This window comes from Halyomorpha halys, unplaced genomic scaffold (genome assembly GCF_000696795.3).
Source record: "Halyomorpha halys isolate HHAL.00 unplaced genomic scaffold, Hhal_1.1 Scaffold727.1, whole genome shotgun sequence".
Taxonomy (NCBI): domain Eukaryota; kingdom Metazoa; phylum Arthropoda; class Insecta; order Hemiptera; family Pentatomidae; genus Halyomorpha; species Halyomorpha halys.
The window spans coordinates 237,592-248,345 of record NW_027107768.1 but is presented as its reverse complement, the minus strand read 5'-3'; the positions used below and the strand labels follow the sequence as shown (position 1 = coordinate 248,345).

The 10,754-nt window shown below is 32.0% G+C and overlaps 1 protein-coding gene across 3 annotated transcripts in view; it reads left to right on the top strand.

Annotated features, from left to right (window-relative positions):
- The window catches only part of Stim (stromal interaction molecule), a 131,718-nt gene that overhangs the window by 113,923 nt on the left and 7,041 nt on the right, over positions 1–10,754 (top strand). For 2 of the 3 annotated variants that reach the window (XM_067046113.1, XM_014428573.3), the window contains 2 exons: positions 2,964–3,075; positions 7,533–7,635. In XM_067046113.1, coding sequence (XP_066902214.1) covers positions 2,964–3,075; positions 7,533–7,635 — 215 coding nt within the window. The remainder of the gene's footprint in view (positions 1–2,963; positions 3,076–7,532; positions 7,636–10,754) is intronic. The other variant, XR_010843084.1, reaches the window with a different exon arrangement.

Genomic DNA, 10,754 nt, shown 5'->3' with positions numbered 1-10,754 from the left:
CCAGTCCTGTGGGAGCTATTCCTTGACAAGTTGCTAAGGGCACTAGAGGACAGAAGGTTCTTTGCCACAACCTATGTCGATGACCTAGTTGTCATCGATGACTAGGCAGTCATCTCGATCAGGAACATCAGAGCCAAACTGAAGACAAAAGCAGAGAGGTGCTCTTGGTGGAGAATGGTGCATAAGGAGGAAGGTGAATATGATCACAGCCAAGATCCTGGCCATGCAAGAGGCTCTACAAACAGGGCTCCTCGTACCTCTCTAGATATCCAAGAAGAGAAAGTTAGACCTGGTGAGGAGGTAATACACCTCCTTGACAATAAGACACCTCTCAATGGATTAAGCCGAATAGGGGGTCTGTGTTGGGGCCTCAGGTACCCAACACAATAACTGCCCAATTTATCGCTTGAGGTGAAGCTCCTGGTCTTTATCCTCAAGGAGAATGTAGTTAAATACGAAGTAAAGAGGCAGAGGTTGAAAGTGCTATCGGAGGAACTCCAGGAGAGGATCGGCATGACCACTTATGGAAGATGCTTCAGGAGGGCTCGATAGAAGAGTGCATTGGATGATGGGTGGTGAACTAAAAGGGCACTACTACCGGGAAAACTGCAAAGGTTCAGAATGAATATCAACCCCTGATGTCCCACATAGTAGCCCCTGAAACACCAGAAAATGTGGTAGTTGGTTGCACTGCCATCGTAGAAGAATACCTACCCGAGTTGTCGAGAAAAACTGGGATCCATGCCCTCAGTGAGTTGGACTTATCGCATCTGATGGAAGAAGAGAATTTTTCCTTCTTCAGGAAGTTCATCTACGAGTGGAAGGAGATGGTGGGTAGGCCTCATGTATTTCATGTTGGGAATAGCTAGACAACCCTTTTGCTATATCCAGTAGCTACTGGAAGAAGAAGCTGACCCAGTCTGAGACAAGGAGTTCTGGACCTACTGGAGGGATGCAGAGGACAAGGTACAAGCCATTCAACTGGGCACTGGGCTGCACTACAGTAAAAATTTAAAAATCGTGCCCAGCACATTACCCTAGTGCTACCGCACCTAATATACCAGAAGTAACAAGGAAGGGGGAAAAAGGAGATACATGTTTGAAGACTCAGAATCCAGTACTATCTCAGTTTTTCAAAAAAATGGCTCCAGCAAGATCATATTTTATAGTTCCAAGTATTCTGGGGAAATAATGTTGTTATCTGATTGCCTATTCGGCCCAAATAAAATTAATATTGAGTTGGCAAATAAATTCCTTAGGTAATTTTTGTTTTCTTAATAGCTTCTTTTGAGGTCTAACTTTGCTATTGGATAGTTCAAATATTGTCTTACAGGCCACTGTAAGGGATGTGACGGCCATGCTGGTTGGGGCGCAGGTCCCAGTGCGCTAGGTTCAGAACGTTGTGGGTTCGATTCCCACCTGGGGCAGTTAACATTCATTTTTTGGTGGTCCCGAAGAATGAATCTTGACACTCCCACCTTGGTTAGTACGTGGTGGCAACTCAGGTAGCCGTCAGGGGTTGGCAAAAAGGACCACTAGGCCCACTTGCTGGACTTGTTCCCTCCACCAAATACCAGTACAGGCTACTGTAAGTTTAGATAAGAAATTAAATCGTATTTACTAAATTATTACTAATACAAAACTAAACAGCAGATGTTTCAGAACATTATGAATAGAAAAATTCTTTATTTGGTATAGATTTTTATTTGGCAAATCACTCTGAACATCAAGAATTGAATTAATTTCTTTTAACTCTCAGCTTGCGTTATTGTGTAGGAGAGCAATTATCAGTTATCTCAAATTGGCAGTAAACTTATTAACTCATCTCCCTAATTAAAAGATTACTTCTTCATCTCAAGTACCAAGTGGTAAAGTATTTTTATGGTCTTTTGAAGTATACACAGGATAGTGAGTTACATGCAGGATGTATGACAAACATTTATCAAAAACAGGTTTTTATAAATTAAAGAAGAAAATTTCTTACTGCTCTGCTTCTTGATTCATTTTGATGTAATTGCAGTTTGTTTGCAGGCCTATTCATACCACTGAAAAGTACATTGTCTTGGAGATATGTCATCATAATTGTTAACTAATTATTGGCGATAATTTAAAGTTAGTTTCTTAAATCACAGTCATAGAACTGTATAGTTCTGTCTCTGGCTCAGGTAGTTAATCCTTGAAGAGTAGCTTAATCCTTTGCACTTGAGATTTTTTATTTTTTGTATGACATACCAGTAACTCGTTAACAGTTGACAGAATATTTGGTCCAACATTTTGAGAACCAATATCAAATTTTATTTTGTTTGGAGGCTCATCTATGTTAGAAATATCCACCCACTCATCATCCTGAGAAATTTTGATACTTGAAGAGCTACTAGATGATGAGAGACTACTTTCTGTTTTTTATATTCAATATAGTCAGATTTGTCACTTGCAGTGAGATAATCACTCAGACTATCACAATTTTTGTCACTAAACACATCAAAAATAAAATCATCTTCACTACCACTCAATTCAAAATTTTCATCCATTTTAATAGGTATTAAAAAAAATTGCTTACTTTTAACTAGGACGAAAATCTGCAATAACTTTTTTTACAACAAAAATGCATCTGAAAGTTAGCACAGAAATTACAAAACTGATAAGACAGGATTATACTTGCGATAGTACGTCGCTCACCTTGTTATTATGTGAACAATACAACAGTACCATGTCAACATATTGTCGCCATTCAAGTGCAAAAAGTTAATACTTTTTTGGTGCTAGAGCAATTAGAAAGAAATTTTTAATTGCATAATTTCAAGTTACCTCCAATACTTTTGTACTTGTTAAGCAAAGAAATAATGGTTAATTTCTTAAATCATTAATCTACCTATCTTTTCCTTTAAAAATCAATTAACAATGGTTTTCATTTTAGAGTAAACCTTAATTTTATGTGTGATTTAAAACCATTTTGATTTCAGATCGTGGAGGTGGTGGTGATTCATCCAGTAGTGAAAAATTAGAAGATGATGACAATAGTTCCTTGAACATTCCTTCTTCCGAACCTGTGGAATTCATTGTTGGTGGAGATAAGTGAGTTATTTGAATTGAGATAATTAAATTATTAGGTATGATTTTAATTAAGGCTGATAAATTATTAATGTTAGTACGACTTACACGCTATTTATTTATTATTTTATCTTGTTAATTTTTTTATTTGATTCTATTTCTTTACTTTAGAATGCCCAAAGTAACAAATGAGTGGTTTTGCAATTGATTTGGGATCTATCCTCGTATAATCCCAATTTAACAAAGACAGTACATTCATAGTTCAGTGCAAATAATTTAAAAATCCAGCTTTCTTTTAGAAAAAAAAGATAGACTCATGCCATTTGCATGGGAATGCTGTAAGCAACATCTTAAAAAAAAATTATATATTTCCATTTTCTCTAATAATCAAATCAATGACATTATTTACACCGGGACCTGTCCATGCTGTACTTCAGGAACCCCAATTGTATTTTAAAATTGTAATTAAATTAGTGTGGAACAAAGGGGGATGAAAAAGTGAGACCTTTCTGTCAATAAACATACATATATTTTCTCTCAAGTTCAAATATTAATTTCCTGGAGGGGCAGATTGTGTTAGTGTTTTAGTTTAATGAAATTATACAATAAGATAGAGCATTGGGTGGTCTCATGGGTAAAAGAATAATGGCTTATTTGGTGACGTCTTCGGCATGCGGTGACGTCTTCTAGCCGAATCCCGGTGCAGATTCAGAGGTGGGAAAAATGGCGAAAACCACAAAATTGCTTCGTCCTGTATTCGTGAAAAAAGTTGCTTCTCCCTCAGAGGCTGGTCAGCATGTCCTGGACTCTGGCGTGATGGTAGGGGCAGGCCAGATCCTAGCTTGCATGGTGCATAGGCTGGGACGGCATTTTCATTTTTCCTTCACTAACTGATTAGTATTTTGTATAAACTAGTAACTCAATACAGTTTGGATGTTACTCTTAGTATAATTTTTTTTATGGTTGTATTGCCAATTATTACTCCCAAGTATTTCACTGATTTAATATTTTGTTGGATAAATTATAGGATATAGGTTATCTTTTAGTAATGATATTTTTCAGTTTTGTTCATTTAATATGAAGCATAGTACCATTTTTTAGGATTGTTATTTAATATTTTTTTAATTGATTGGAAATACTCTTTTCGGTAAGAGAGTGATAAAAACACTGTATCACTAGCAAAGAAGCCTGAGGCAACATTTTTTTTTAAATTTTATGAAGGTAGATAAAAACTTATGAATTTAGGTGGATTTGTTGCTTTATGTTGATATTTAGTTGTTAGAGGATAAATATGTGTAGGTATATAAGTGTAGGTTCACTGAAATTTTAGTAACTTTATATAATTATTGATCGAGTGAAAACTATCTCCAATCACTGTGTGCCCCCTTCTCCTGTCCTTTTTAAACATATTTTAGAGATATTTTATGTCCATAGAGATGGTGGGATTATTTAAAAATGTAATTTGTTACCATTAAAAGAACATGGACATCATATTAGATATTATGAGTTAGTATTCTTAAGAGGGTGTAATTATTATATTGTTTCATGATTAAATGTTTTAAAGTATATTAAACTGACTAATTAAACTAAAGATTATTAAATAATGTGGAGGTCATGATGTTTTAATTTAAGTGTTAATTCATATCCAAATATTAAAATAAATTAAAAACATTTATTTGATGAATCATCAAGTGTGATTGATGCATCACTATCCTGTCCTATAAAAGAAGATTGTCAGTGTCGCTTAGACTTTTAAGCTTGTACCATCTCTGTAGTTGATATACTTTTAAATCAGTGATAGTTTCATGATGTGGAAGATCATCATTTAATTTAGATCAAAAAATACATAACAGAATTGGTTATGTATACCAACTATATATACAAAACAAAATTATTTTTTTGTATTAGCATTGTCAAGTTAAATGTAATTAGTTCAAGCAGTTCCAATCCAAAAGGTAATATGCACTAACACCAGAAGGCCTCAGATAATACTTTTTCAAATAGGTTAGGTTAGTTAGACAGGAGGATTAGACGTTGTGCAGGGTCAACCTTCAAACCAAGTACAATCGTTGAGTTCTAAGATTATGTGCCTTAAATCCTCACAGGATGGAAACTCCACTTTCTATGGTATTCACTCACTGTTGTGTAGGGGATGACAAGTCCTAAATGTTTTCGTTTTAAGTTCTACTGTAGAATGGATACTACTCTCTTTAAGGTATTCGTTTACAGTCAAGAGGTTAGCAAGTTCTATAGGTATTTGCTATAGGTTCTTGCAAAAGGACAGAGACGGCCGAGTGGTATTTACCCTTAGTTATGCTCTGAAAAGTAAAAGAAAGAGGAGTGACCTAGTGGAGGCGGAGTGAAATAACACATTATTCATATCCAAAAGCATGATAGAATATTCTGATCTACTAGCTTGTGTTTTTAATCTCTGCCTCCTAAGGAGGTGAATCCATTTCGGATTGAATTTGTATGTTCAAGTTTGGGCTAATGATTCCTCCAAATTTGAAAAAGTCATTGAGAGACATTGGATATAAAACAATAACTTTTAGTGGATTAGAAAACTCTATTTAAGTCTTTATTAATTCATAAAATACATTTATGAATGTTAAATGGTTATTACTTATGCAAAATTAAAGTATTTACAACAAATAATTTAAGATTTTTTGGCTGCTCTCGAAAACTCCTAAGTTGCTGTAATTTGCTTGGTGATCAGCAGATAGTATCAGTGTCATTACAATATTAACACGATAACACTATATACATTTCAATTAAAGAACAAACATTCTCGTTAGGTTTATTACATACTGTATATTTTATACTGTGCTTTTTATGTTTAAAATAATCTAAAGCATCTTTACACCAATATTATCATGATTTGGCTTAGATGAGAATAACATATTGCTAATTTTTCCCGGGTAGTGGTACATCTTTAAAAAAAAAGTTTTGGTTTTATTTTAAATAGGATATGTTCCAAAAATATTACTGTATATAGGGGTTTCTTTCTCTACTGTGGTTCCTCTATAAACTGTCCCAAAGCTAGTAGGGTTGTATAAAAGTGATCACAGTCTACTGTAAAATCTATAAAATAAAAAAAACTAACTACAATTAGCATCACAAAAGAAAAATAATAATAATTGAATTTTAAAAGGATAACTAATTGATGGTGATAAGAAAATAATTAAATCAAATATAAATTAATAGAAAAACAAATAATAACAACAAAGAAACATAAAATACATAGATGTATATATAAACAGACAATATGAAAGTATTAGGAATTATTAATACATAAAAATTAACAATGACTGTATTTAAAAACAAATTGGCTTGATGAACAAAATAAATAAAGCACAAATGAATTAGTCAGCAATATGTTCTGCATTAAAATTTATTAGAAAATGCATTTCTAAATTTGATTCTATAAATCCTAATTTTTTGTGATTTAAAATATTTTATAATCTTAATGATCTTTCTACATTAACAGACGTGATTAAAGCAAATTTATTATGTATTAGGAAGGTCCTGGCCATGTACATGAAATATACTTTCTTTCTCCTTGTTCTTGTTTGTTTTTATTATTACTATTTTTTTTTTTTTTTTTTAATTTTTATTTCACCACGTTCAGTAATGGAAGTCTAGTTGACTGGGATGAAAGGAAACAGAAGAGTGGAGGGTCAGTAGAAGAATGTTGGCCTGTGCATACCCTTCCCCATCCCTTACCCACAGGCAAACTGATCTTAGATGTGCTTTACTAAATAGAAGTTAATTTTAACCCCTAAAAACGCCAAAAACTGCATGTTTCTAACACAATAATATTTGCCTATTATTGGAACTAGGAAAAACGGAGAAAAAAAAATAGAATTATTACTTCTGGTCTCTGCAATATTGTAGGAATCCACAAATGAATAATCATTTCACTATATAATGGTCAAGCAACTAATTACTTTTTTTTCTGGGGAATGGGGGGAAATAGGATATGTACAACACCTGTGAGAATATCTCAATGAAAATTAATTAACTATATAATATTTATGATAAAATAACACTACTGGTGTATCTCCAGAAATTTTCCCACAGGAAAATTAAACTTATAAAAATTAGGATGTGATGTTTCCAGGCTTGTTATTGTTTTGACTTTCTAGGATATCATTTCTGTGCTCTATTATTGATTTCTATTAATAATGGACACATAATTGATATTCCCAACTTAACTACAATAAACATATTGGATACTTTAATTTTATTCGAAACTATACATTTTTTTTCTTCTAAATATAGCATGAGCTTAACAAATGCTCTTTCCAGATAGTTTTATTTGCTAGAAGTATCAAACTGATCCTTATGAATAAGAAATAATTCAATCCAGTTCATTGAAGGGTCTCGTAAATGAAAAATCACCTGGCCTTTTATAATTTTATAGTGATGTGGTATTATAAGTTATTATCTCATATTTCTGAAACTTTTTACATTTGTTGTAGTGAAGAAGTGACACCAAAAGGAAAAAGGTTATCTAAACACTTTGATTGGGAAAAATCAAGCATTTCTCATTCTCAGAGTCAAGAATTTTCATCTGAATTAGAAGTAAGTGTTTTATCTAAAATTTCATGTGAATCTTTGAGGGATTATTTCACACATAATAGCAAGTAGTCAGTAATTATTAAAATTAAATATTTATAGTTTTAGGACTTGATGGTCATAGGGTTGGGGGAGAGGGGATTGGTTTTGTATTAATTATAAAGTTTTACCCCTTTATTTTATTTTCTGGCCTTCTCCAAGACTATAAACAAAATGTGTGCCTTCATGCTAGGGCCGTTTGTGGCCGACTGAGTTAAGGAGTCAACCTTGGTTGCCTCGTTACTGCAGGGGCACCAGTTCAAATCAGCCTGGGGAGTTGATTTTTGTTTCACGGTGAGCCCACAAAATGAAAATTTGACACCCCCCCCCCCACATGGTCATAATAAGTTGGTTACCTGTCGAAATGACCAAGAAAGAGGCTAAACAAAAAATGCTTTTACTTTCTGAGAAGAATAAAAAAAAGTGAATTAAATACTTATGTTAACAATAAGAATATTATATGTGGTATTAATAATTGAGGACATACTTATGATAAACTGAATAGAGTACTTAAAATCGCCTAAGCATCAAAATCAACTAAATAGAATAATTGAAATCATGAAATTTATGTATCTATGAAATGGTAATAGTAAGAAAAAAAGAAAGGGGTGTAAATGTCTTTCATGGTTCTGGTCCTTCGAGAAAGACTTAATGCAAATTCAACTTGAGTCGAGTGCTGTTCAACCAAATTTTGAATATACATTATCAAATCAATTGTGCAATTATTTCCAGAAAAGCACTCATTAATTTCATGTGTTTCTGACTATTAAAAACATTTCCTTTTCACTGATTTTTAAAAATTAATTTAATAGCTTTCTTTTTCATATAAGTTATTTACAACAACTTCGTCCTATAAAAAAAAAAAAATTTTTCAGCGATATGACTGTATTTTCTTTGACATGAAACGGTTCCTGGTATAAATTGGTTAACAACGTAACTTTGAAACAACTTAAAACGGGTCAACATAAAACGGGGCCTGCCTCTAGTAAAGAACATAAAACCAGATAAGGAATGTTGTCTGTTAAGGTATAAAGTTCACTCTAAAATTCCTACATGATATTCTATCCTACTGCCTTTATTGTAATTATTAATAATTTTTTTCTTTTTTTTATATTTTGTTTTATCCATTTTTTATTAATTAATTTGAAATCATGATGAAATCTCTCTAGGAAGTAGTGGTCATTAACACTATCTATAGTTACAAATGAATGTCACAAAAAAAAAATTGTTCCATCCTGTTTAACCGAAATTGTGAATAGGAAACTATTTGTATTTACCAGGGTTTGAAATTAAAAGATAACTTTTATTCTTAATTAGTTTAGATATGACTAAAGTAGTTATAATTATGGATATTTTTTTTTGGAACTTCTATTAAAATTTTTTACTAAGGAGTAGATTTAAAAAAAGTAATTTTACAGAATATTCTTAGCAACTCAAACAAAAGAAATACATTCAGGCTAATAATTCAGCTGAAATTATATCTCTAGTTGATGCTCACTTATTAACTATGTCTGATTGGTAATGGGACACATTTAATCAGTATTTATTACATTAACTATTACAAAAAGCTTTATGTTTCTTTGTTTTCATTGAAGATAATCATTCCATAATTTGAACTATTTGTTACTTCCAGTGAAAGTCTGCCTATATTAGTAAATTTTTCGCCAATTTAGGCATTATCAGAAAAGAAAAATCCATATTATATGTCTTTCCACCAAATTGATATAAGATTGATTTTAGAGAATCAAGGTTGTTGAGGCGAGGGGCATTTTATAAATTAAAATATACCAACCTCTCCTCAAGAGTAAAAAAACCTAATTGCTGGTTCCACTTTAATAATAGACGGAGGACCATTAAATAAAAACTTCCAAGGAACCAAGGTGATACTAAATAGAAAATAATAAAGAAAAATATGCTTTCCAGTTGACACATAAATTTAATAATATTAAATATATACAAATAATGTATATAAGTGACAGCGAGAAGGGACTTAGTAAAAAAAGTAAAAGGTAGATATAAGAACACTCTGTGAACAACTAAACAAGACTAACTTTCTTAGGTCTGGTTCCTCTATATTTTAATAATTAAAAATTTATTTAAATGAAATAGAAAGAATTTTAATAGTTTTAACTAATTTCATGTATAAAAGATAGCTTGGGTTCAAATTAAAAACTTTAATATTAAATAGATAATAGAATTTTATTTAAATTTTATAACATAATGGACTCTTTTTCTCTGGGTGGGTTTCACTCAGAAACAGACGACACTTTACCACTCATAACACTTAAACTTAATTAATAGCTATTTTACAAATGCAATCAATTCTAGTTAGAAACAAAACAAACCAATTACACATCTTCCTTTGATGATTGGTGATTGTTGATATCTTTTTGTCGACGATGCTATATCCAACTCCTAACAATGGCTTCCAGTCCTTCCCGCTTCTAGCCGACTAACGTTCTCTCACCAGGCCAGCCAAATCAAGAGTACCTGTTTCCTCTCTTCTATCTTCAATGTTCACTGGTCGATCCAAAAATAATTGTAGTACAATCGCTCGGCTTTATTTGGTATGATTTATTTACGATGTAAATAGTTTATTGATAATTTTTATGTTCTTCTATTTCTTCTTTGATTATTCTTTTTTTATAATTATTGTATAGAAACAACAAAAGTTGAAAAATTTGAATCTATCTCAACACAAACAATTCAACGAACACTTCGGAAGGACACGCACCGCCATCTTCTTTGTTTTGAATAGCGTATTTATTTTAGACAATGAAAACTTGTTAGCTTGGTTTTTGATTTAAAATAACAAATAAACAATACTGAAACGATATACATAAAATAAAAACATAACTAAAGTCATTTATATATATAAATATCAACTATTGATTAAAAAAGAGGATATTACATTTTATATACATTCGAATCAGCTGATCTCCTCGATCAGCTGATATGGCCCCTGTCAGTAACAGCTTACCGTAACCCCCCTCCCCGCCAGTTTTTGTTATTCCTCATAAGCTTAAAAAAAAATAATACATTGTAATAATTTTATTTATTAAAAATAAAATAAATAATAATTTTTA